The sequence below is a fragment of the Panthera onca genome, chromosome A3 (genome assembly GCF_046562875.1).
Source record: "Panthera onca isolate mPanOnc1 chromosome A3, mPanOnc1 haplotype 2, whole genome shotgun sequence".
In the NCBI taxonomy this organism is placed as follows: domain Eukaryota; kingdom Metazoa; phylum Chordata; class Mammalia; order Carnivora; family Felidae; genus Panthera; species Panthera onca.
Genome location: NC_138341.1, coordinates 949,625 through 976,209, shown reverse-complemented (window position 1 = coordinate 976,209; position 26,585 = coordinate 949,625). Strand labels below are relative to the sequence as shown.

Below are 26,585 nucleotides of genomic sequence, written 5' to 3'. Positions count from 1 at the left end.
CCTCGTACCTGCTCGAGGTACAAGGTGTGCGTCCCGCGCGTGGAGCTCCTCGTGGGGAACCCGACGAGGCCGGCCTGTCCGTGCTCTGGGGCCGATTCTTCCCGCTTCACAGAACGGCTCTCATATCCTTTCCGGGATGGTCACTGTGGCCAGGGGTCTGATAGCTCCTGACTCGTGGACGAATCCTGAGAATGTCCCAGGGATTCTGTCTCTCGCCCCATTGTCCCATGAGCCTTCACACACGTCTTCCTTTTGTCCTTTGTGGGTGTGTGGTCTGACCATTCTCTCCGCGAGAGGCGCCCAAGCCAGAGTGTGGCTGGTGCTGCAGGGTCCCCAGCCCCTGGGGGGTCCTTCCCTGATGGTTTGGGGCCTGGGCTGTCTTCCTGTTACTCAGGCGGGCTGGACTGCTCTCGGCTGGGGCTGACCTTCCCATTCCCGACGGGCAGCATGTGGGATGGCCTGTTGCATGAGATCCTGTGGGTGGTCCCTAAAGGGCACCAGGACTTCCCACGTGGGCGTGGGCCAGGATCCTCACTTTCCTGGTGAGGAAAGCTCTTTTCCTAAGTGTGCGTTTCCTGTCCTAACCATCAGGCTCTCTCCGGGGCCCGTGACGTCCCAGTCCCCCCGCCCCACGTAGACAGGAGCTGGTTAGGGCTGCGTCTGCTCTTCAGACGTGCTCCTCAGGTCCAGCGTGGGCCGCGGGCAGACCATCTCCCCTTTCCTCCGGCCCTTCGGCTCTCTGCAGACAAGGCTAGGAGGCAGAGTGACAGGCTGAGACTGGCAAGAGTGCCCTGGGTCTGGCCTGGCTGCGGGCAAGGGGCTGTGCTCTTTTGAAGCCTTATGGTGTAAATCACAAATGTTTTGGGATTTCCACCGTGGTCAGCTGGCTGCCCCTTCTTTGCAGTCACCCCGGTGTTTGCCAGCATTCCGAGCGACAGGACGGTGGAGGTGGGCACCAACGTGCAGCTCCCCTGCAGTGCCCAGGGGGAGCCTGAGCCCGTCATCACGTGGAACAAGGTAGCACCTGCCACGGGCGGGGGAGAGGGGGGTGGCTGCCGGCCGCGCGCTTCCTCTCGGAGTCAGCAGATGCTGCGGGCCCCTTACTGACAAAACCAAAACGAGGCAAATGCACAACACAGCATCATGCTCTTCGTGACCTTCCCCATGACAAAAGCCAAGAAAACCTTCTGGCTAGATCCGTGGGCCCATAATCCATACGGGAGGTTTTTGGTGTTATTTCATTCTTCCGTGTTGTTTTTCTGAAGCCCAATGCAAAAGTGCATTTCCACGTTTAGCCATTGTAAACAAGAGTTCGATGGGACGTGTCCCCGGAGGATGGGGTGGCCATGGGCAGGGGTCCCTCGGAGGGAGGCTTGAGTTCCCCCCACTGTCTGCCAGACTTCACCTGCCATGACCACACGGGGCCATCCCGCTGGCCCTTGCCCAAGCTCTGTACCTTCCCTACCGTTGTGCACACCGCACAGGGGTGTCCTTTCATGAGCCCCCGATCCCCAATCCTGGAGACTCCAAGGAACTTATCTGTGTCTTCTCTGGATCTTTTGCAGGAGTTTAAGAAAACTCTCACCGAATTGGATTAAATGTTCTCTTTCTAGTTTTGGGTAGATGTGACCACAGTCCGTGTGACCCGTCCACTCATGAGGTCCTGACAGGCGGTGTCCCCACCCCAGAAAGACAACGCCTGCTTCTTGATCTTATTCTTAGTATCATTTCTGTTCTGCTTTATTCCAGGATGGGGTTCAGGTGACGGAAAGTGGGAAGTTTCATATCAGCCCCGAGGGGTTCTTGACCATCCACGACGTCGGGACCGCGGACGCAGGCCGCTACGAGTGTGTGGCGAGGAACACCATCGGGCAGGCCTCCGTCAGCATGGTGCTCAGCGTGAGCGGTGAGTCCCCTCGGCGCGTGTGTCCTGAGGTTGGCAGACATTCTCCCGCGTGGACTCACATAGCAGGAGGGCACCTGGCCCAGCGCACTTGCAGACTGACGTGAGGGTTTTCAGGGTTACGGGAAGGCAGGGCACCCCCAGTTTGCAGGGGCGTTGCCGGGATCCTGAGAGGAGAGCTGCCTGCCCAGACTCACACGCTCTGGCGGCCTCCCCGAGACCTCAGGCCGCTGTGGTCACGTGCCCTGTGCGGCTTTTCTTGATGAGGGGTTTGGTGGTTGGTGGAGTCGTCATCCAAACCCATTCGGGTCTGGGAGCATGTAATTTGCAGTCCCCATCTGGCAGGAGCGGACGCGGCTGGTGCCCCTTCACTGTCCTCGCGCCGGTTCTGGAAGGGGCCACGTGTCCTCCCGGGATGAGTGTCTGTCATCACTGACCGGTCCCACCCCGGACCCTGAGCCACGCTGAGCCCACCTCTGCGTCTGCCCCTTGCCTGTCTCGTTCACCTGTTCTGTCCATATGCTGCCGCCATCTTCCTGAAGGCTCAGATCCCCAACGTGTCGCTGTCGCTGCCCTGTGCCCTGTGGCTCCAGGACAAACCCACAATGTTAGGTTGGACCCAAACCTGCATCTCCTGTACGTCCCATCAAGCTTCCCCTCCGCCATCCCGAGCGGCCACCACCTTTGCTTGGGTCTGTGTTTTTGCCTTCCTGCCTTCTCCACAGGCTTGTGAGTGCCCACAGGAAGCAATGGGGTTGGGTTGGTTTGTGCACCCGCCACCCCCCACGCCTTAAGCCTAAAGCCACTTCTTAAATAGGAACCACGGGGGCTCCCGGGTGGCTCAGTCGGTGAGGTGTCTGACTCTTGATTTCAGCTCAGGTTGACTCCAGAGTTGTGTGATCGAGCCCCGAGTCGGGCTCTGCGCTGACAGTGTGGAGTCTGCTTGGGATTCTCTCTGCCCTCCCCCTGCTCTGCCTCTCCCCAACTTGTGCTTTCTGAGTCTCTCTCTCAAAATAAATAAAAAAATATTTTAAAAGGGCAGCCTTTTAAAAAAAAATGAAAAAAAAATAAATGTGAACCATAAAGGAATAACTGGAAGCCTGATTTTGGAGGGTTTTTTTAGGGAAAAATATTATTTTCCCATCATACGTGGTATGTGAAATGGATGTAAAATTAGATTGGTGAATTTTAGGACTGTTTATTTAATTACAGTTTTTTATACCTGAAGTAATGTTACTTAAATGTGAATTGGTTATATATGAGATTTAAAAATAATCTCCCCACAATCCCACTTCTAAGAAATAAGCACTATTAACGTTTTGGTGAATTTCCTCTATTTTTTCAAAAGGTAGGTAAATGTTTTCGTGTTAGTTTTCGTGATTGTCGTTTACAGAGGAAAACAAATTGAAGTGATTCATAATAATGAAACATTGGAGTCATAACATTCTGTACAATTATTGGACCCTCTCGTCCAGCACTTGGCATAAAAACATTCGGTTCCAAAAGTTAGTAAGTTTGGCTCCGTGCGAGACCCACTGCGCGGGGGGTCTGCCTGGGAAATGCTGTTGGGCCACGTGGGTCGAGAGCGGGTAAACGTGTCCCACGCACCGTGGCTCGCCCGCTGTGTGCCCGTGTCGGCGGGGAGGAGAGCGTCCCGGGCAGCCGCTCTGTACACGGCTGAGGGCGGGCGCAGGGGTGTCGGGGGCCCGAGGGGCTGCGGCTCACATGCAGGCAGCGGACGCGGACGAGTAACAGAGCGAACAGCAGGCTCCGGTCGTGATCCGACCGGGAGGCTGGGGCTCGGGGCAGGTGGTCGGGGAGGACCCGCCCTGGGCACGCACATTCTGAGGAGCGGGGCCGCGGGGCCTGGCGTGAGTGGCGGGCGTGAGGCCTGAGGTTGGGACGGGCCGAATGCCAGAGGCCAGGCGGGGTCGGGGCCTCGTCAGCCGGGCTGTAGTCTGGCTTTTATTGCACGGGTGTGGGAAGCCACCGGAAGGGTCCGAGCAGTTCCGAGGCAGTAAGGACGGTGAGGTGTGTGGGGGAGGGAGCGAGGACGGTGTCTGCCAGTGTCCCAGTCGGCGTGCTGCCGCAGCGCAGGCGTGATGGGCCTGCCGGCCGTGGACCCACGCAGAGCCCGGCGGGCGAGCGCGTTCGCTGAGATGTCACAGAGCGGGGTGGAGGCTGGGATGAGGCGCACGGAAGGTTCTGTGTCCACGCGTGAAAAGCACGAGTAAGCTTCGGGAGAGAGATGGGCTGGTGCGGATTTGTGAGTATTTAGACCACTGCCCCCTGTGACCCCCAGGGAGGGCCTGAGGCTGGCCCGGCGCAGCGGGGAGATGTCTGGTGGGAAGGAGGAAGCGGCCACACCGCTGCAGAAGGGACAGAGGTGGGGGTAGGCATCAGGAGGCAGGAGTGGGGGTCAGGTAGACCTGGCTCCTGTAGGTCCTTGGGAGGTGTGAGGAATCAGGAGGGAGTGTGTCCCAGCAGGAGGGAGTGTGTCCCCAGAGGGAGGAAGTGTGTCCCAGAAAGGAGGAAGTGTGTCTCAGAAAGGAGGAAGGAGGGAGTGTGTCCCAGCGGGAAGGGAGTGTGTCCGCGGAAGGAGGAAGGAGGAAGCGTGTCCCAGGAAGAAGGAGCAAGTGTGTCCCAGCAGGAGGGACTGTCCCAGGAGGGAGCAAGTGTGTCCCAGGAAGGAGGAAGTGTGTCCCCAGAGGGAGGAAGTGTGTCCCAGGAAGGAGGAAGTGTGTCCCAGGAAGGAGGAAGTGTGTCAGAAAGGAGGAAGGAGGGAGTGTGTTCCAGCGGGAGGGAGTGTGTCCCCGGAGGGAGGAAGAAGGAAGTGTGTCCCAGGAAGGAGAAAGTGTGACCCTGGAGGGAGGAAGTGTGTTCCCGGAATGAGGAAAAAAGAAGTGTGTCTCAGGAAGGAGGAAGTGTGTCCCCGGAGGGAGGAAGTGTGTCCTAGGAAGGAGGAAGTGTGTCTCAGGAAGAAGGAGGCAGTGTGTCGCAGCGGGAGGGACTGTGTCCCAGGAGGGAGCAAGCGTGTCTCAGGAAGAAGGAGGAAGTGTGTCGCAGCGGGAGGGACTGTGTCCCAGGAGGGAGCAAGCGTGTCCCAGGAAGGAGGAAGTGTGTCCCCAGAGGGAGGAAGTGTGTCCCAGGAAGGAGGAAGTGTGTCCCAGGAAGGAGGAAGTGTGTCAGAAAGGAGGAAGGAAGGAGTGTGTTCCAGCGGGAGGGAGTGTGTCCCCGGAGGGAGGAAGGAGGAAGCGTGTCCCAGGAAGGAGAAAGTGTGACCCCGGAGGGAGGAAGTGTGTTCCCGGAATGAGGAAAAAGGAAGTGTGTCTCAGGAAGGAGGAAGTGTGTCCCCGGAGGGAGGAAGTGTGTCTCAGGAAGAAGGAGGAAGTGTGTCGCAGCGGGAGGGACAGTGTCCCAGGAGGGAGCAAGCGTGTCCCAGGAAGGAGGAAGTGTGTCTCAGGAAGAAGGAGGAAGTGTGTCGCAGCGGGAGGGACTGTGTCCCAGGAGGGAGCAAGCGTGTCCCAGGAAGGAGGAAGTGTGTCCCACGGCCAAGTGAAAGAAGCATTTCAATAAGATCGTTTAAATTTGTGTCAGACTCTGGAAAGGCTGAGTACGTTTAGGGAAAAAAGTACCACTTCGTGCCCGGTGACCTTTGCTCCAGCCGCGTCAGTGGATAGGGGTAGAAGATCGGTTGGTTCGGGGTTATTTTATTTAGCAAACTCTGGTATTAAGTGGGAAGAGACGAGAAGAGGGAAGTGGAAAGGCCCAGAGGCCTGCAGGTTAAGCCGTGTGGACCTGTGTATGCACGCGTGTGTGCGCGTGTGGTAATGGTGCGCTCGTGGCGGTGACGTGATCAGCCCGTAGTGGACAGGAAAATGCAGGGGGCAGAGTCTTTGTAGGGGCGAACGGCTGGAGATCCAGGCACCTGTGTAGGGTTTGGCCGCTGACGGAAGGATGGAATCCACCAGGAATTAAAATTGGCCGGAGCCGAGCCTCCACTCGCGGCCGGAGTTCGCTAGGAGAATTGGCTGCTTCACGTCCGAGCTACTTTTCCCGTCCTCCTCCAGGGTCACGTGGTTTCAGAAATTCAGGTCTATAATTTACATATGGCTTGAAAATAGCTTCTAGCGTGATTTAACTTTGGTGTGAAAAATAGTACTGGAGGGAGGTGTGCCTTATTCTAAATGATGTCGTGTCCACATGTGATCGCCTAACTTGTGGGGCAGTGTTTGGGTAATGAATGACCTTGTGTTTTCCAGTTCCTGACGTCAGCCGAAACGGGGACCCGTTTGTGGCCAAATCGATTGTTGAAGCAATTGCGACCGTGGACAGAGCCATAAACTCAACCCGCACGCACCTGTTTGACAGGTACTGGGGGCGGAAATGGGTTCAGACCACTGTTTGGTCAGGCTCCGGGGTGAAGCGCATGCGGTTCAGGACACGAAGCTGTGACCTATGACGTCTGAAGAAAAACCTTTCAATTTAAAAGTCACAGTCTCCATTGGCACCGGGTTTTGTGGGGTTCAGATGACGAAAGTCACCGTTTCTGAGTGGCAGCTGAGCTGTGACTCACAAGACGTTTTCAGAAAACCTCCACTTACTCACTTGGCTTACGACCGAATGATTGGGCAAAAACAAAGTATTTGTCGGGTGCGTTGTATTTGCTTGTGTTGGCAGTTCCAAAGTGTTTTTTCCTGCCTCAGAACTGTGTGTTTTCTCTGTTGATTTAATGATTTGCCTTTAGCGTCTTTGGTTTTGACGCTTTCCACTCGGGATGAATAAGGCACAGTCTGCCACGTCTGGAGAAGCGGCTTCACCAACACTCAGCGGCAGTGATCGTACCTTGGGGTGTGATGTTCGTTCTCAAGGGTTTTTTCTGTTCTTCCCTCCGCTCCTAACCCGTTAGCCGTCCCCGTTCTCCCAATGACCTGCTGGCCTTGTTCCGGTACCCGAGGGACCCCTACACCGTGGAGCAGGCACGCGCGGGAGAGATATTTGAGCGGACGTTGCAGCTGATTCAGGAGCACGTGCGGCACGGGCTGATGGTCGACCTGAACGGAACAAGTTAGTCCTGGGGTCTTTCTCTCCCGAGTGCCGGGCGTCCACCCCACCTGTGTGGCCTCCTTGGGGGCCATGCCCGCATCCCCGTCTGAGTGCAGGCTCGGCTGCCCGGGTGCGGGCCATGCCGGGTCCTGCAGCGACGGCCTCGGGTATCTTGGACGCCCACACGCTGCTGGCCCCCGGCCGAGACAAATGGTTCCCCGTGACAAATGGCATGGAGGGAAGAGGTGGCAGGGCAGCGGCTGCCACGTGAGGCCGTGCACACTGGACGAAGCGCTGCGGGCCGTCGGGACGGCATCTGCGGCGCTCGGCTGTTTGCAGAGCGGCTGCTGAGGTCTCCCGGGTGTCATGTGCACGGTGGGTGACTGATGCCCTCTCTCCGGCCCCCGCCGTGCTGGGAGCAGAGCAGCGCCGTGAGAAGTGCCGGGTGGCCGTGGCTTTTATTCTGGAAAAGCAGCCTTCCCACCACGCGTATTCTTTCACAGCTTTCCGGGAGCACGCACAGTCCCCTCTCTCCGGGAGGCAGGCTCCGGGTTTTCAGGGTTTTTTGATTGGTCTTCAGTGAGCCAGCCGATCTTTTCCATCAGGACAGAAATGTTGGAGAATTTGACATTCTTAGATACGTGCATGTGGCTCGAAGATGTGGGAATGGGCCCCTGTCCTTGGGAGTGGAACGCGTCCTTCAAGCCTGACCTCTGCCTTGCACTGGTTTGGGGCTGAGCTTCCTGGCGCGGGTGTGCAGACTATAGGCCTGTTTCCTCGTCCTGGAGGGCGCTGGCCTCGGTTAAGTGTCGGGGGCCATCTCCGGACGTTTTCTCTCTTCCATGGACGGCCAGCCTCACCTTGGAGGTGCTCCCTGGGGAACCTGTGTTGGGCACTTCTCCACTCTTCGGGCCCAGGATGGGGACTGGGATGTGTGAGGCTCAGAGCATTGTCCTGTGGACAAGGACATGTGGGGTCTGTGGCTTTGTCCCCGTGGACAGGGATGCGTGGGGCTCGTGGCCTTGTCCCCGTGGACAGGGACGCATGGGGTCTGTGGCCTTGTCCCCATGGACAGGGATGCCTGGGGCTCGTGGCCTTGTCATCGTGGTGCCTCACGGTGTCCCCAGCCGTCTGAGATAGGGACCATGCTCTGCCCCCTGTGGGGGCCCGTGGGGTTGCCTGGTTTTCTTCCTCCCTTTCTTTGTGTGGCTCATCGTTCAGGAGCTAAATGTGGCCGTGGCGGCTTCTGCAGGCGGGTCCTAAACACTGTGCGGCCTCTGTACGAGGCAGAGCCTGTCTGCTGTTGGTCCTTGTGCAGGACTGCGGGGTCGTCTCCCATCAGCACGTGCTGTTTACAGGAACACGGAGACCCGGACAGACAGGAATCAGTCAGCACCCCGGCACGGGTGCACAGCCCACCCCAGTCGGGGTGTCTGAGGCTGGGCAGGCTGGGCTGGAGCAGGTGGAGAGACCGGGGAGGGGACAGGATGAGGGAACTCTCGGGTGCCCAACCGGAAAGGGCCCCTGAGGCGAGAGGAGGGTTTTGTCGTGGTCTCCGTGATGTGGGGGCCGTGGGGCTTCTTGTAGAAAAGTGACCTGATCACGTGGATCAGGTCGTTGGGTGGCCTTGATGTGAAGGGGGAGGGGCAGCGTGGGACGCGGGGCAGGCGTCCGTGGGGTGGCCCAGGGGGTCCTGGGTGGCAGGTGTCCGTGGAGCGACCCAGGGGCACCTGTGGAGTGACCCGGGCGGGTTCCAGGTCACGGGTGTCCGTGGAGTGGCTGCGTGGGGAGGTGAAGCATTGCAGTAGGATGGCCAGCGAGTGGGGTGGCTTCTAGCTGTGCTGAAGGCAGAGGTGACAGTCAGGTGACTGGGTCTCTGCCCAGGGGCAGGAAGCCCAGAGGTGACTCTGGGTGAAGTGGGGAACCTGGAGGCCAGGTTAGTGGTGGGAGGGACTGTCTCACCTCCAGCAGCTCGCAGGCATGCTCAGGGGACGCTGGTCACCAGGGGTACCTGTGTCCTCGAGCTGCAAACCCCGGTGTCCTAACTCGCCTTCGGAGCCTTCCGCGCCTGTGCCCGACACAGTCCAGTCTGTTCCATTAGCCTCAGGTGCCTTCTTTTCCTCGAATTTCAGTGTTTTCCCTGGTAGTTGCTTGTCTGCCTTCGGGGATGGTTTTTATATCTAAAGCAAAGCAGAGGGAGCAAGCATGGCTGCGGATGGTCAGGGCAGTGTGCAGAGTCCCCGGCGACCAGCTCACTACCCGGAACTTGCTGATGCAGCCGGTGGTCAGCCCGCCGGGTTAGTAGGAAGGCTTGGCCTGGCAGCAGTTTATCAGGGCGCTGGGGGAGACTCGGGCGTTCAAAGCACAGCACACGTGTCTGGGTTCACAAAGGTGGCCTGTCTGTGTCCAGCCTTGCCTGCTGGCCGGTACCCATGCTTGCCCGGGCCGTGCTCGTCCCTCCGACTGGAAAGCAGGCCAGAGGAGAGAGGGGCAGTGCAGGGGGACGCCAGCCCCGACCCCTGGGGGTTCTGGGGCTTCCCGAGGTAGACACCCCAATCCTGCTTTGCCGTGTCTGCGAGGTGCCCGCGGACGGAGTGTTCAGGTCTGAGGGAGCCGAGCATCGGGCCAGCTCGCAGCCCAGCGTGCCTGTCCTCTCATGCGGCACGCCTGCCCCCTCCCACCTCCAGCTCTCTATTCCCTCCATGGGTGGGACTGGCTCGGCTCCTTTAAACGTAGGCAGAGTGCATCTTGACCGGCTTCAAGCAGGTACCGTGCAAGATGGTGCTGACCAGGAGTCTAGCAGTGTGGGCGGACATGTGAGCCCGTGTGCCCGTGCATGCATGCCCTTCTGTGTGCGCGTGTGCCCCTCTGCCTATGTGCCGTGTGTACACGTGTGCCCCTGCGTGTGAACGTGTATTCCTACACGTACATATGTGCCCTTGCGTGCGTGCTCTTGCTTGTGTGCGCGTGCCTCTGCGTGTGCACGTGTGCCCCTGGGTGTGTGTGCCCCTCTGCACGTGTACCTCTGCATGTGCTCCTGTGTGTGTGCACGTGTGCCCCTGCGTGTGCATGTGCTTGTGTGCCCTGCATGTGAACGTGTACTCCTACACGTGCATATGTGCCCTTGTGTGCATGCTCTTGCTTGTGTGTGAGTGCCTCTGCGTGTGCACGTGTGCCCCTGGGTGTGTGTGCCCATCTGTGTGCACGTGTATGTCTGCATGTGCTCCTGTGTGCTCCCGTGTGTGTGCCTGTGTGTGTGCACGTGTGCCCCTGCGTGTGCATGTGCTTGTGTGCCCTGCGTGTGAACGTGTACCTCTACACGTGCATATGTGCCCTTGTGTGCGTGCTCTTGCTTGTGTGCGCGTGCCTCTGCGTGTGCACGTGTGCCCCTGGGTGTGTGCGCCCCTCTGCACGTGTACGTCTGCGTGTGCGTGCCTGTGTGTGTGCACGTGTGCCCCCGTGTGTGCCTGTACTGTGCACGCGGGCGTGAGGGTGCCCCTGTGCACACATGCACGCCCCCCTGAGCGCGAAGCTCTTCCAGCAGTCCCAGAACAGGCCCCTGGCGCACGTCTGGTCTTTCCTGGCTGTTCCTGCCGGGACCCCTTCCCCGGCACTGTGTGGACCCTGGGCCGTCCCCCACTCCCCCACCGCGCGCGCCCATCCCACGAAGGTCCCCTCCCCTGGCTCCCGGCCCGGCAGGCAGGACTGGGTGGGGGAGAACCGTGGGGGCCAGGGCCGTGTGCCCGTGTGCTGCCCGCCGTCCGGAGGGTGAGCCGCGTCCCCCTCTGCCGCAGGTTACCACTACAACGACCTCGTGTCCCCCCAGTACCTGAGCCTCATCGCCAACCTGTCCGGCTGCACGGCCCACCGGCGCGTGAACAACTGCTCGGACATGTGCTTCCACCAGAAGTACCGCACGCACGACGGCACCTGCAACAATCTGCAGCACCCCATGTGGGGCGCCTCGCTGACCGCCTTCGAGCGCCTGCTGAAGGCCGTGTACGAGAACGGGTTCAACACCCCGCGGGGCATCGACCCCGGCCGGCTGTACCACGGTCACGCGCTGCCCGTGCCTCGCTTGGTGTCCACGTCCCTGATCGGGACCGAGACCGTCACGCCCGACGAGCAGTTCACGCACATGCTCATGCAGTGGGGCCAGTTTCTGGACCACGACCTGGACTCCACGGTGGTGGCCCTGAGCCAGGCTCGCTTCTCCGACGGACAGCACTGCAGCTCTGTGTGCAGCAACGACCCGCCCTGCTTCTCGGTCGCCGTGCCCCCCAACGACCCCCGCGTCAGGAACGGGGCTCGCTGCATGTTCTTTGTGCGTTCCAGCCCCGTGTGCGGCAGCGGGATGACGTCCCTCCTCATGAACTCCGTGTACCCGCGGGAGCAGATCAACCAGCTCACCTCCTACATCGACGCCTCCAACGTGTACGGGAGCACGGAGCACGAGGCGCGTGCCATCCGGGACCTGGCCAGCCACCGGGGGCTCCTGCGGCAGGGCATCGTGCAGCGGTCGGGGAAGCCGCTGCTGCCCTTTGCCACCGGGCCGCCCACGGAGTGCATGCGGGACGAGAACGAGAGCCCCATCCCCTGCTTCCTGGCCGGGGACCACCGCGCCAACGAGCAGCTGGGCCTGACCAGCATGCACACGCTCTGGTTCCGGGAGCACAACCGCGTGGCCGCCGAGCTGCTCTCCCTGAACCCGCACTGGGACGGGGACACCATCTACCACGAGGCGAGGAAGATCGTGGGCGCGCAGGTGCAGCACATCACCTACCAGCACTGGCTGCCCAAGGTGCTGGGCGAGGTGGGCATGAAGGCGCTGGGCGACTACCGCGGCTACGACCCGGGCGTCAACGCCGGCATCTTCAACGCCTTCGCCACGGCCGCCTTCAGGTTCGGCCACACGCTGGTCAACCCCGTGCTCTACCGGCTGGACGAGAACTTCGAGCCCATCGTGCAGGGACACATCCCCCTGCACAAAGCCTTCTTCTCTCCCTTCCGCATAGTGAACGAGGGCGGCATCGACCCGCTGCTCAGGGGCCTGTTCGGCGTGGCCGGGAAGATGCGTGTCCCCTCGCAGCTGCTGAACACGGAGCTCACCGAGCGGCTCTTCTCCATGGCGCACGCGGTGGCCCTGGACCTGGCCGCCATCAACATCCAGCGGGGCCGGGACCACGGCATCCCGCCCTACCACGAATACCGAGTGTACTGCAACCTGTCGTCCGCCCACACCTTTGAGGACCTGAAAAATGAGATCAAGAACCCCGAGATCCGGGAGAAGCTGAGACGGTGAGTTGAAGGAGGAGCCACCGTGTGGCGTCTTGGGTTTCTCAACGTTGTCAGGGTCAGGCGTGCCGAGAAAGGTGGCCCCACGTGTGCATGGCTGTTCTCGGGATTCTAGTGTGTGTTTGTGCAGCCGGGAGGGCAGAGCCTGTGGAGGCGTCGCCTTCGGAGGCCGTGCAGGTGCAGGGAGTGGTGGCCACAGCCACGTGGGTGCCCGGCCTGCTTGTGCAGGGGAGCCCGACGGGAGGGGAAGGACCTGCGGGGAACCTCGGGCCCCAGCGTGCGTGCGTGGGGCTCTGTGGGCAGCTCCCTTGCTCGCAGCAGGCAGAGAGCACCAGAGCTCGGCCAGCACGACAGGGACACCTCTGTGTCCGGGGACCACTGCCCACAGCCTCAGGCAATCGTGTGGGCTCCGGGCCGGGGCCTGTGGTGCTGGAACCGTGAGGGTGCTCTGGGCACCCCAAGACCACAGGGGCAGCGGGGAGGTTAGCGGCCTTGGTCCCTGGCTGGGCGGTGCGTTAGACCTGCGTTTCTCCACTCACTCAGCCGTCCGCCCTTCTCACGGGCACGGCTGCCCTTGGCTTGCTGACTACCTACTGTGTGACTTGTCGTTTCTTTAATGCAAATAGTACCTCTTTAGAGTTTTTCCATAACGATCCCTCCTCGTCCTTGGACTTGTCAAGCACGTCTACCAGTCATCGTGTATTTAAGTTGCGTTCATTCACGTCGGAAAGAATTGTTTGAAAAAGGAAAGCTGTCTGAGGCCACACTGCGTGCTTTCTGGACTCTCCGGTTCGCCCGGTTCGCTTATTCTGAGTTACTCACTTTCCACCGAAGGTGAGGCGTTCCCCAGTTAGGATCTGACCGTGGCTTCTCCGGGACGATCACTTTTTACTCGTAACTTATCGCGAGGTGCGACGACGTGAACGAACCTAGCCCTCCTTAGTCCGGCGCGTTCCAGCGTCCTTTAAGTAACGGTATCAGGCTGCCGGTTTGTGTGAATCCTGCGGCACTGGGACGTCACCGGGCACAGAACCGCTCGGTCAGGATTTGCGGGATCTGTGTTTCTTACGTGCCGGTCCCGTCCGGATGAACACGGGTCGCTCTCCCGCATTTCTCTGCTTTGCCAAACTCCGTTCACAACAGTGGGGAGACCCTAGCGTCCCAGCGCCACAGGCCGGGGGAGGGGTGCCCGCCTCGTGCGCCGCAGACCCTGGAAAAGAAACTCCACCGTCTTCACCACAACAGCGAGTTCCTCAGCCGTCAGCCCGAGCCCTGCGGGAGGGGTGGGGGGCCTGGCCCGAGTGGGGTGCTCCCTGCTGGCTGTGGCCCCCGAGCGAGCGGGTGTGGGCGCTGTCCCCTCGTGGGGAGCGGCTCCTTCAAGCGGAGGCCGCGTCGGCGGCAAGGTCACGGGAGCCGTGCAGGCTGGGGCTCCCGACTTCCCCGCCTGCCCTCAGCCCTGCTCCCCGGGGAAACCACGGCACGAGGCTCCTCTGTTTGCAGCCGAGGTCAGTGCTGATGGCGTGGGGCTTGGCGGGAGCGCCCAGCCACCCTTCTCGAGGGTGCCTGAGCAGCACCCCCTCTTTCCTCTGTGGCCACAGCCCCGCCGACGGAGCCGGCCGCGCCTCTGAGCCGGATAGTGTGCGTATAGAAAACCCAGCTGAGCTCTGAGTCCCAACTGAGACCGAGCACCCGCGTCTGGGAGAGCCGCGTGTGTGTCTCAGGGGAGAGCCTGCCGCCAGCTCTCTGCCCCCGTGCTTGTGCTTCGCGGGAGCTGGAAGAGCTCGATGAAAGTGTTTGCTCTTGAACGTTTCAACCCCGCTGTCTTGGCCTCCTGTGCTGTTCTGCTGAGCAAATGGCTTAGTTACCGCAAACCTATTTTCAACAAACGGTAGAATTCCAGCGTCACAATTACCCCTTGGAAAGTCTGTCCTCAGTTATGTGAAGTTTGTTTATTTATATTTATGAAAAAAACCTGGAAGGTTGTACGTTATCCTGTCAAGTGTGATGATCTCTGAACAGAAAAGGTGTGATTTTAACTCTCTTCCTGTATTTCTTGGTTTTTCTAAACTTACAATAAACGCGTGGTATGCTTTATACGTGTGTATACGTATATGCACAGAAAGTAGGGAAAAGTTTTGAAACGTAACGGGTAGACGGTTTGAGTAATGATGAATGTTCTTTGTGGAAAGCAGGTCCGAATGATGCTAAACGGTAGTAAAGATGGGGACTTTCTCACGTTGGTTTTATGTACTAGCTGCCGCACGCCTAAGCAAATTTGAGGTTTCACTGGGTTGTTTTCCTTTGTAGGTTATACGGGTCCCCACTCAACATCGACTTATTTCCTGCCCTCATGGTAGAGGATTTGGTCCCTGGCAGCCGACTGGGACCGACCCTGATGTGCCTGCTGAGTACACAGTTCAAGCGCCTGAGAGATGGGGACAGGTAAAGGCAGGTGCCGTAGGGACGACAGGTGAAGGCAGGTGAGGCCGGGGAGAGCCTCTGCTCTGAAATGCACCTTTCCGGGGACTCGGGGATGCGCGGGGCAGGTGGCGGAGACTGTGTCCAGGTGAAAGTGGATGCGCGTCTTCGCGCCTCGCCGCGTTCGAGATTAGCTCCCTAGTGTGGGGACCTGCCCCCGGCTGCGGCCCCAGGATCACGTGACCCAGGTCACAGGTGCTTTTGTGCCCTTCCACGTACCGAGGGCATCTCTGTTCCCAAGAACGGTGCACACGGTTCAACCGCCGTGGCAGTTCGGAGGGATTCGAGCTTCTGGCAAGACTGACACGATGTCACGAGTGGGGTTTACCGCGGGGCAGTGCAGCAGGGGCCGCGCCACGCCAGGGGTCTCACCCCCTTCTGCGCCAGCTTCTCTGCTGCGTCCAGTACAGGCCCCGTGTGTTGGGTCTTGAGTAGGAGGCGTGATCCGTGCTTGAGCCCCTCTTAAGTGACAGCGGACTGAGCCCCGCGGCGTCCGTGCCGGCGGCAGAGCTTCCTGGCGGTTTCCCCGCGCCTCCGCGGGGCCTCCGGGCGTCTGACCTTGCTCTTACTCTGGAAACAGGCTGTGGTACGAGAACCCGGGGGTGTTCTCCCCGGCGCAGCTGACACAGATCAAGCAGACGTCGCTGGCCAGGATTCTGTGCGACAACGCGGACAACATCACACGTGTGCAGAGGGACGTGTTCAGGGTGGCCGAGTTCCCCCACGGCTACAGCAGCTGCGACGACGTCCCCCGTGTGGACCTGCGCGTGTGGCAGGACTGCTGCGAAGGTGCGCGTCCCCGATGCCCGGCCCCTCCCCCGCCTCTGTGGTTTGTCTTCCCCACTGCCTGCCCGCTCCTGCCGCGCTCACCGCCTGCTGTGGTGCTCCCAGGGCGTCTGGGGTGGTGCTCCCGGGGCTCCTGCGGTAGTGCTCCCGGGGCGTCTGCCGTGGTGCTCCCGGGGCTCCTGCCGTGGTACTCCCGGGGTGTCTGGTGTGGTGTTCCCGGGGCGTCTGGTGTGGTGCTCTGGGGGCTCCTGCCGTGGTGCTCCCAGGGCGTCTGGCGCGGTGCTCCCGGGGCTCCTACGGTGGTGCTCCCAGGGCGTCTGGCGTGGTGCTCCCAGGGCTCCTGCCATGGTACTCCCGGGGTGTCTGGTGTGGTGCTCCTGGGGCGTCTGGGTTGGTGCTCCCGGGGTTCCTGCCGTGGTGCTCCTGGGGCGTCTGGCGTGGTGCTCCCGGGGCTCCTGCGGTAGTGCTCCCGGGGCTTCTGGCGTGGTGCTCCCGGGGCGTCTGGAGTGGTGCTCCCGGGGCGTCTGGAGTGGTGCTCCCGGGGCGTCTGGAGTGGTGCTCCCAGGGCTCCTGCCGAGGTGCTCCCGGGGCTCCTGCCATGGTACTCCCGGGGTGTCTGGTGTGGTGCTCCCGGGGCGTCTGGAGTGGTGCTCCCGGGGCGTCTGGCGTGGTGCTCCTGGGGCTCCTGCGGTAGTGCTCCCGGGGCTTCTGGCGTGGTGCTCTCTGGACGCTTGGCCGCAGTGGGGACAGAACCAGGTACCACTCCTGCGGGCAGCCATGCAGGGTCGCTGCACAGTCTGAGAGGCCGCGGTCACGAAGGACTGGTAGTGACGTGGTGGCGTTTCCTGTAAGTGACGTACCCAGCGGAGGAGACAGGAGACGAGAGTGTGCATGAGGAGACGGGCTTCTGTGCTGTCTCTGAAACCTAACGTGCGTCTAAACGGGGGCACTCGCGTGTTGTCCTGAGTGTCGTGTGTGCGCACGCGCGGGTGCCCCTGCCACGTGGACGCCCCCAGGATGTGTGCTCAGTAGAGAAGTGTGTGTTCTGCGTCCAGACCCCTGTGAGAACACTGTACCCGGAGGGGCGCGTTGTGTAAGATCAGGAGGAGGGCCGAGGCCTGTGGAGTGGTGGGGAGGGGTGGGGAGGGGTGGCGGGTCTCTGGCCGCACCCGGTCCCTGCCGCGGGGCCGCTGTCCTCCTGCCGTGGAGCCCTTGCACTCCCACTGTGGCGAACCACGAATTTGACCTTTTCATTTGAACGTGATTTTGGCTTCATTGAAACTGCATTCGGAGACTGGAATGTGGAAGCCAGGTGTGTTTGGAGCTGCCCTGCGTGACCCACACGCCCGCGGACACAGCCCCTTCCGCCCGGCATGCCGGTGGACAGGAGGCACGGACTAGAGTTGTTCCCTCTCCTTTCCGGAAGAAATAGTTCGGTCAGGCTCTTGTCCTCACTGGTGATTACTCTCAGGAGGCTGCTGTTTGCATGAGGAGGTATCGGAACCTGGGTCCGTGGCCTAGAGCTGTTTGCGGTGTCTCCCTTTGAGTCCGTGCGCGTGTGGGTGCCTGCGCTGATCCGGTTGTGCATCTGCCCCCCTTGGTTCTCTGCGTGTGAACGTACGGTGTGCGTACACGTAGGTGCTAAACAGGGATGCGTGGCACACGCGGTTCACAAGAGAGTTCGCGTGAAGATGAGGACTGAGTTTGCTGCATGCCCCATCTTCCAAAACATTTGTATTCTCACTATTACCTCGAAGGAACCATGTTCTTGTTTTTAGTTTTTTTGAAAAACATCGTCCTTGTTTGTCCAACTCCGCGTGCTTTCCTGCAAATCTGGCAGAGGATGCAGGAAGCTGTCCTGACCCCTGGGAAAAGCCGGTTCCCGGATAACTGGCTTCCTGATAGCTTTACCAGGGGCCCCTTGCTGCATAGGAAGGGGCTGAGCCGGGGCTCCTGTTCCGCTCGGAAAACCCAGAGTCCCGGGAGAGACGGGGTCTTGCCAGGCGGGCCTTTCCTGGAGCTGCTGGGGCCGGCTCTCCTGTCCGCGCAGCTGCCAAAGGCATTTCTGACATCCTTTGTCCCCGACGCTTTTCCTCCGGAAATAGCAGGCCCGGTCCAGAGCTGACCAAGTTAAGGATGCTTTGTATTTTTTTTTAATTTTTTTTACATTTATTTATTTTTGAGAGATAGAGTGAGACAAAGTGAGAGTGGGGGAGGGGCAGAGAGAGAGGGAGACCCAGAATCCGAAGCCGGCGCCAGGCTCCGAGCCGTCAGCACAGAGCCTGATGCGGGACTCGAACTCACGGACCGCGAGATCGTGACCTGAGCCGAAGTCGGATGCTCAACCGACAGAGCCACCCAGGCGCCCCGAAAGGATGCTTTATAAGCTTTGTCTTTCATAGTAGTTCCAAAGTCGTGTTTAAAATACAGTAGGAAAAAATAGTTTCGACAGACCGAACGTCGGTCACTGTTTACTTTCCATTCAGCTTTTAAAGACTCGCTGAAAGCAGCCCTCTGAGCTCCCCCCGGAGCCACAGCCGCGCATCGTGTGCACAGAGGGGCCGGACGGGAGGGTTCCTGGGCGGGTGGTTTCAGAGGGGAGTTTCAAATTGCCCCTCTGTGGGCAAGGAAGAGCACATAGGCACACGCACACACTCTTGCACACGTTGGTGTATTTTGAAGTAATCGCGTGGGTTATAAAATACCGCGGATGATTCCGGGACCTGAATAGATGCATCGGTCGTTTGTTACGTATCAGTCACTGTTCTCTGTCCCGTGTGTCTGTATGAGTACACGTGTGCCTAAGTACGCATGTGCGTGTGTATGCATAGGTGTATACACGCACACGTGTATGCACGCACATGCGTGTGTACGCTCACGCATGTGTATGTGCATCTGTGTGCGTGTGCACACACGTGTGTACTGTGTATGTGTGTACGTGCACGCAAGCACAGACGGGCGTGTGTCCACACGTGTGTGTATGTGCATACGTGTGCACACATGCACACATGGGTGCATATGTGCGTACGAATGCATGCATATGCACACATTGCGCGTGTTTGTACACTTGTGTATGTGTGTGCATAGGTACGCACGTATGTATACATACGTGTGTGTACTAGTGTGTGTGTGTGTTTGTAGGGAAATAGGGCACGTTTTCCTGAACTAGAGGAGGAAGTCTGAGCGTGCCCCTGTGCTCCTGAATAACCCACTCACGTGTGTGTGTGGGCAAGATTGGGAAGTTAGCGTGGATACACATGCACGTCCCACGACAGGGATTTAATCTCGCGCCCCCGGGTCCCCTCTGTCCTCCTCCGGGCCTGCCGCAGCCTCTCCCTGGGTTCAGATCAGAGCCGGCTCTGCGTTCGGGGCGCTGGCGCTCCGCGGGCGGGGCTGCGTTCTCTCGGTGCGGCCGCAGGAGGCGCGTGATGCCGGCCTGTCCCCCCGCGCGGGACCTTCACGAGGATTACCGGCTGGATCGTGGTGTCTGTGTTTGCGCAGCGGGAGTGTCGCCGTGGGCTCCTGCTGCCGCCCCGAGGGGCACCTGGCCGCACGGTGTGAGCACCGCTGGGGAGGGTGTGTGCTTTAGCGCCACGGGCTGCGCGTCCTCTGCTCCCACGGCGTTGCCCCAGGCCTCCGGGTCCCACGGGCCTACGCTGTGACCCTGCATCGGGGCGGAGTGGCATGACATGGGTCCGGGAGCGGGTGGGAAGCCGAGTGGTGGCTGCTGACGATCGGAGGCGCGTGGAGGCCTCCGGGAGGCGCGGTCTGCGGGCAGAGGGGCTCCAGGCCCTGCCTTCCCTTCCCAGCGGCCGGCAGGCGGAGCAGCCTGGCTCTGGCCCCAGCTTACGCTCCACGTCCTGCTGTCTGGGGCCGGGCCGCCGGACGGGGCACCGGCGTGTGCAATGTGCTCCACATTGCGCCCCCCCCCCCCCCCGCAGGGGAAGCTGACGTCCTGGCGCGAGCAGACAGATGTGAGGCTGGGACCGCGTGCCCCCGTCCCTGTGGTGGGGGAGGCCGGCGTGGGTTTGAGAGGACAGCCGCAATGCTTCGTGCCTGCAGGAGGCCGGAGCAGGCTGGGGGCTCCCGGGAACTGGGGGGGGGGGGGGGGGACACAGAGGCCATCTTGCCTGTGGCGGGAGAAGGGAAGCACAGTTGGGTCTTTGGCCGCTGCGGCCGCCAGGCGGTGGCTCGAGTTGTACACGTGCCGGAAGGCCAGCTGACGTCTCCCAGGATGAGCCTGTGTCTTCCGAATTGGACCCAACGCCACCCGACACACCCCTTCTGCTTGCGTTTCAGACTGCCGGACCCGGGGACAGTTCAACGCGTTCTCGTATCATCTCCGAGGCAGGCGGTCCCTGGGGTTCAGCTACCAGGAGGACGGCCCCGCCGGGGGAGCGGGCCCCGGGGGGACACCAAGGTACGGCCGTCTCCGGGGTGAGGTCCCGGTGCTGGGCGGGGGCACGTGCAGCCACCGGTGGCCTCCAGCTCGAGTCACAGCGTCCCCTTCTCCCCCGCGCAGCGTGGGGCAGCACAGAAAGCGCCCCGGCAATGCCACGGCCGCGTCCCGTGAGCGTCCACAGGTTCCGGGGACGAACGACTTCAAGGACTTCGTTGTGGAAATGCAGAAGACCATCACGGACCTCAGAGAGCAGGTAACTGCCTGGCACGTCCTGTCCCACGCTGCAGATGGCACTGTGGCCACCGTGAGTGCGTGGGTGTGCCACTGGTCTGCCCTCACTTGGAGCCTCCAGGGACACCACTTCCTTCTGGGGCCGCTTTGTGGCCTGTCCCCGGCCCAGCCACTTTGGGCTGCCCTCAGGATTCCCACGGCTGGGGGGCTCATGCTTTGAGCTGCCCGCAGGTGCCCTTGCGGGAGGGGGTCCCCGGAGCGGCCAGAGTCCGTAGGTCAGGAGGGGGCTCAGGATTAGGGCCACGAGGGAGAAGCCACACTTCAGGTCCCGTCCTGAGGCCATGACGATGTGATCCTTGTTCCCAGGGCCGGATCAGGAGCTGGTTTGTGGTCAGGACCCCCTGGTGGGGGCAGGGCACCGTCTATACACTGGGCTCTTCTCTGGGCATCCGTAGGGTTTGCAGAAAACCATCTGTCCTCCCCGGCTCAGGGGACTTGCTTCCTCCTCTCCCTTCTCTGTGTCCGGGCCTCCGTGGTGGGCTTTTATGTATCACGAGTGGAGACTGAGGCCTTAGTAATAAGCGTGCAGACCTCGGACGGTCCTTTTGGCAGGGATTCCTGATGTTGTGGAAACTTCTGGAGACGTGCCTGTGACTGGTGGTCTTGGAGCATGACCCCACTCCTACTTACGGGGCCCCCAGTCCTCAGGGATGGGACCCTGGGGTCTTCTGTCCCAGCCTCTCGGAGAGGTGTCCCGCCTCTGACCGCATCTGCCCTCCTGTCTTGACGTGCACGTGCAGTGTGAGGTGATCTCACCTGACGGCCTTTATTTGCTGTCACACAGCAAATGGAGACAGGCTAGGAGGGGATAGCGGGCACCGTGCAGAGTTCAGGGTTTAAGGCACCAGGAGAGCAGCCCCCAAAAGTCACTTGGAGCCGAAGAGACAACCAGGCTGTGACAAGCACCGGGTGTCCTGGGGGCCCAGCCCGACACAGGTGGGCGCTGGGAGGCCTGAAGACAGTCTCTCGGAGACCCTTGGAGCGTCACAGGTGGGTGGGGGGCGGGAGGGTCACGCTTTGCAGGTGGGGTAGTGTGAGCAGAGGCAGGAGGCAGGACGAGGCAGCGTGAGGCGAGCGTCTGTGGGTCCGTGACTTCTCGCACCTGCAGGATGAAGTGACTGTGCCGTCCCCTATCTCCTTTGCTCTGCGCAGCTCTGCGTTTCAGGGCAGGTGCTGGTCAGGGGCGCCAGGGCTCGTGCCTTGTGGGGGGACGTCTGCTGTGACTGCAGCCCAGGAGGGAGTGGGGGCACCTGTCCTGCTCCGTGCGGCCGCGCTGCGTCCCGCGGACGTGCTGCTCACAGTCTCCCCGAGGCGGACGCGGCTCCAGTCCTGGCCTTGCTGCCTCTGGCTTTACGCTGAAACGGGGTCAGCAGCCACCGAGGGAGCCCCCGCCATCCCCAGCAGCCCTGCCCGGCCCGTGGCCCCCGCTGCTGCACCTCAGGGACCTTCCTTTCCCTCCCTTCTTGGAAGGTCCGGTGGCTTTCGAGATCGGTTGTGCTGACAAGTGCCAGCTTCCGCTCGGAGCCTGCCTGTGACCTGCCGGCTCGAGTGCCCATCGGCCTGTAAATGTCAGGTCACCAGGCCGTGGGTGAGCTGGGTGCTGAGTGCCCGGGGCAGGTGACTTCGCTGCTCTGGGCGGTGGTCTGGCCTCGCACAGCGGGGAGGCCGTGCTGTTTTCCACGTGCTGTCACACTGCGTGCATGTCACGCGTTTCACTGACGGGGGCTCGTAGGGGGTCTGCGAGTTCACTGTTCGGCCCACTCCTGCCCTCCGTCAGAGCTGCGGGCGCTGTGTCAGGCAGTTGTGCCCAATTGTGCCCGTTCTGGGGGGTCTGGAGATGCGGCTGCCTGTGACGGAAACCCCACGCGAGGACAGTCTGGACGTGCCGTCACCGCCAGCCCAGCCGCGGGGTCGGAGGGAGGGACGCCCACGGAGCCCGGTCACGACCGTCGGCCGCCGGGGTCCAAGCTCAGGGTGTTCCCGTCCGGCTGGGTCCGGCGCTCGCCGGCCTGTGGGAAGCCGCCCTCCGATTCTCCGGGCTCCTCCTGCTCCCCCGCAGCTGCGCCTCCCGTGCCTTGCAGCGTAGGCCCGGGTGCGGCGTAGGCCGGCGTGGCTGTCGCCTGCCCGGTGACGGGCCGGCTCTGGGAGGCGCCGCTCCCGGCGACGGCACAGCCGCCCTTGCAGAGAGAAGCTCTTGGTCGCGTGTGACCCGCACACGTCTCGCTTTGCTTTGCGGCAGATAAAGAGGCTGGAGGCCCGGCTCAGCGCCACGGACTGCACGGACGCAGACGGGGAGCCTCACGCCAACGGCGCCACGTGGAAGCAAGACGCGTGTACCACCTGCGAGTGCCGTGTGAGTGCGGGGCCCCGGCACGTGGGCTCCGGGGCGGGCGGCCGCAGGGTCCGCCAGAGGCCCCAGTGCTTGTCTGGGGAGGGGGTGGCTCTTCCCCGAGAGCCGCCGTTACGGGGCTGCCCGAGCAGCCGCTGAGGTGCCTATACCAGCGAGGAGGCTGGTCCCGCCGGGTGGCCTGGGCCTCCAGAGGAAGGGGACGGGCCGCTGTGGTGCCCGGGCCGGAGGCTGGGTGCAGAGGCTGGGGGCACAGCACAGGGCAGTGGGCCAGGCAGGCGCCCCGGGATCCCTGGCGGTTGTCGTGTTTGGGCAGGGCAGGGACCGCGCCTCCTGACTTTGTCCTCCTCTGGCTGACATCCCCGGACGCGGGGTCTCAGGGGTGGGGCCGGGAGGGTGTGCTGAGCCCCAGGTCCCGGGCTGTCCTCAGGGTGGGGAGCCGAGGGCGGGGACCTCGCGGAAGAAGTACAGAGTGTCCGAAGCCGTGAATCACCCGGAGAACGGCCCCCGTGTTACAGAGAGTGCACCAGAGAACTCGGGCACAGGCGGGTGGGGGAGGGCGGGCGGCGCCCAGGACGCGCACCCCAGGAGCTGACCGGTGCTGGCGCCTCTCTCCTCCAGGACGGGCAGGTCACGTGCTTTGTGGAAGCCTGCCAGCCTGCCGGTTGCCCAGCGCCCGTGAGAGCCCCCGGGGCCTGCTGTCCGGCCTGCCCGAGAGACGGCTCGGGGAAGAGGCCGTAGGCTCCGTGAAGCCTTCGGCGCCCGTGCGGGGCGTGTGGACGAGAGGGACCATCGCCGCCCGGGACCCCTTCTGTCTCCGGAGGAGCACAGGTGCTTAGAGCAGAGCGTTGGCGGAGGAGAAACCACGGACACACGTCCTGACTTCACGTTAGATTCTCAGGTTTTTATTTAAGTTTTTTTAACGACAAATTGGTGCTACTAGTAAGTTGCACGGTCCAGTTATTTAGGCTGCTGGATTCGTGTTCCTGGACGCTACTCGTCTCCCCAACCAAACGTTCGTCCCCTGGGCTCCGACGCCTGGAGCTCGGCAGCCGCCCGCCGTGAGGGCGCGTCACGGAGCCGCCAGAAGGAAGCGCACCGCAGGGAGAGCGGGATCAGCACTTGGCCGACGGGCAGGCTGGTGGGAGAGCCGGCTGACGTCCGGGCGGCGGGTGCGGGCTCCCCGGGCCCGACCCGACACCAGCAGGGAGCACACGGCCCCGCGGCTCAGCCCCCGCTCGCCGGCGACCTCCAGCATGTCTCCCGTGAGGACATCCAGCCACGTGCAGAAACCACGGCTTGCGTGGCACCGCCTGGGGTGGACCGAGTGTGGAACCCCCTCCCCCCCCCATTCCTGCTCAACCCCGGGTGTGGTGCCCGCACGGAGGCCTCTCCCGACGGAGGAGTCGGTGTTGGCGACTTTGTGACTTCAGGTTGTGTAAGTGCCTTAAGGAAACAATCAGTCCCTATACCTCATCTGTATTTTCAAAGTGCAGGATGTTTGACGAGATTGCGCCCATGTTTGCGGTGTTCGGGTGGCAGAGAAATGCCTTCCACTGTGCGAAAGTCGTCTCCGAATTCAGTGAAGAGCAACCATCATACCTCGTGGTCTCTCTTTTCAATTGACCAGAAACCTTCTTCTTTGTTTTCAATATGAAGTGATCTGTGTCCTCAGAAACGTGTCCCTGAACGTGCGGGCGCCGTGGGAAGTGCCCCGAGGTCACAGGTGGTTTCGTATGTGGGGGGCGCGTCCCGGGCTGGGGGGTCGCAACCCATCCCTGGGGTGGCCGGGAGGCCGTCGGGCACGTCGTGAGCAGTTTCGAAGCCCGACCTGGGCCCGGCACGGCCTTCCTTCCGGAAGCAGGAGACCCCGGCTCTGTGACCAGCCGGCCCCAACCGTGGGAGGGAGTGCACATCCCCGCCATGAGCGTGTTCACAGCGGCTCTAAACACAGCCAACTTGACTTCTCATCCTCGTCACGTTGAGTGGTAAATACAAGCTGGTGTTCCGTGGGGCGTGGGACTGCCCCTGAGGGATCAAGTCACTTTTAACACCCAAACCCTAGAACCGATTTCTGTCGAGTAGAGAGCGGAGGACTGTGCACAGCGTGACAGTTGTGGAGGTTGCTCAGGTGTAGAACGGCAGCGGACCCCACCCTCTGCGAGCAGCCGGCGTCTCCAGGCGCCTTGGTGGCGGATTGTGGTTTTGCTTGGAGGCACATGCACGTGGGCTAGAACGGGTGACTGGGACTGTGTCCTCTACCCGGAGGCGCGGCTGCCTGTGACTCGCGGTGCCTGTCTGGAACCACAGCGGGAACGTGGAATGTGGCGGGGCCACCGGATTAATCTCACGCGGAGCGTCCGAGCTGCGGGCGGGGTCCCGGGGCCCTCTCGGCAGCCACGGTGACGTGAGGCGAGTGTACATATTTATTTACTTTCTGACTGTTGCCAACAGACAAGTGCCTTTTTACGTTCATTGTAACCAGTTCATACCAAAGAAACGTTTGCACTATGTAACGATGCCTTCAGTTCAAATAAATGGGCCACGTTTTCAAACGGAGAGTGGCGTTCTTTTTTCCCTCAGCCCGTCGTCGGGGCAGCACCTTGGGGGCCCTTGGGAGGCCGACAGCAAGGTCGGGACCCGAGGCAGCTCCTGGAGAGAGCCCAAGCTGCTCTGCCCGTGCACGGTGTCCCACGAAAATGTGAGAGAAGGCAGAGAAACGGAAGCGGAGTTAGAACAGATGCTTTGGGGCCCGTGGGGGCTCTGTCAGTTTAGCGTCGAACACGATTTCAGCTCAGGCCATGATCCCGCAGTTGTGGGATCGAGTTCCGTTTCGGGCTCTGTGCTGACAGCACACAGCCTACTTGGGATTCTCTCTCTCTCTCTCTCTCTCTCTGCCCCTCCTCCCTCTCAAAACAAACAAACAAACAAACGGACTCTGCTCTCAAATAGCTAGGACGCTGTCACAGGCCGAGGCGCTTTGCCGTTTCGATCTCAGGGGAGCGTGACGTGTCGCGGTCTGGACCTGGACCAAGACGTGTCTGCCAGAGACGCCGTGTGGCCCCGGCCGACACGCGGACTCTGCAGGGGTCCCAGAGACGGAGGTGACAGACGCGGGCTGTTCCTCCGGGGACCCGCCCTGGTCTGGGCTCTGGGTGCGAGAGGAGAGGACGCTGCTCCGAGGGGCACTGGAGGGGGTGGGGCACCTTCCCGTCTCTGGAAGAGTCGGTTCTTTACGCTGTTATTGCAAGGAGAACAGGGAGTGAACACCAGGGAAAATCGCACGCGTTTCTCAAACTGCCGAGTTGCTTCCCAGCCAGACACGCGAGTGGCTGTGTGACACCCAAGTCTGGGGAGCTGAGGCCCTCAGTTCCCGGATGCTTTAGCGACGCGTTCTCTGTCCTCGATGGCGCGCCCGCTCGGGGTCGTGGGGAGCTTGCAACCGCTCTTCGCCAGCCACGCAAGAATTCTCGTCTCTCCTTAGACGTGTGTAATGCTACGTATTTGTGTGACGTGAACAGAATCCCGTTCCGTTAAACTCCAGCGTCGCGAGGTGGCCATGAGCCGGAGCTTGGGGAGCACGTGCCCAGGCCGAGGACGCAGGGGGCGTGTCGTGTCGCCAAAGGTGGGGAAAAGCGCTGGATGAGGTGGGGTGCAGATCAGGCCCTGGGCCTCTCGTCTTGCTCCCCCTCCCCCAAGACCGACACCTGTTCCGTGTGCCGGCCACCCCTGGGATGGCAGTCCCGGAGGGAGGGTCTGGGGTGGGGGGGGCGCAGCCCTCAGGGGCCAAGGTACACAGGTGTTTGGTTCACCGGGACCACCCGCGGCCCGGCCAACAGGAGGCCAGGGGACACTTTCCCAGTCGGTGTGGAACATGGTTGGGGGGGGCAGGGAGTGAGTGCTGTTTACCTATTTTAAGTGAAATGGAGAATGTGAAAGTGGCAAAAGTGGGTCATTTGGAGCTTGCTTTAAAAACCGTGGAGAACGTATAGAGTCTTGCCTTTCAGAAAGCCCCTGACACCTGTTTCCTGTGTACA

At 61.4% G+C, this 26,585-nt stretch overlaps 1 protein-coding gene across 2 annotated transcripts in view; it reads left to right on the top strand.

Moving 5' to 3' along the window:
• PXDN (peroxidasin) overlaps positions 1–25,103 on the top strand; it is a 76,899-nt gene extending 51,796 nt beyond the window's left edge. For both annotated transcript variants that reach the window (XM_060647468.3, XM_060647459.3), the window contains 11 exons: positions 905–1,017; positions 1,750–1,906; positions 6,166–6,274; positions 6,813–6,970; positions 10,744–12,247; positions 14,552–14,686; positions 15,303–15,511; positions 19,808–19,928; positions 20,031–20,163; positions 22,441–22,554; positions 23,170–25,103. In XM_060647468.3, the coding sequence (XP_060503451.1) occupies positions 905–1,017; positions 1,750–1,906; positions 6,166–6,274; positions 6,813–6,970; positions 10,744–12,247; positions 14,552–14,686; positions 15,303–15,511; positions 19,808–19,928; positions 20,031–20,163; positions 22,441–22,554; positions 23,170–23,289 (2,873 nt within the window). In that variant the 3' untranslated portion in view covers positions 23,290–25,103. The remainder of the gene's footprint in view (positions 1–904; positions 1,018–1,749; positions 1,907–6,165; positions 6,275–6,812; positions 6,971–10,743; positions 12,248–14,551; positions 14,687–15,302; positions 15,512–19,807; positions 19,929–20,030; positions 20,164–22,440; positions 22,555–23,169) is intronic.
• Positions 25,104–26,585: the final 1,482 nt, after the last annotated feature.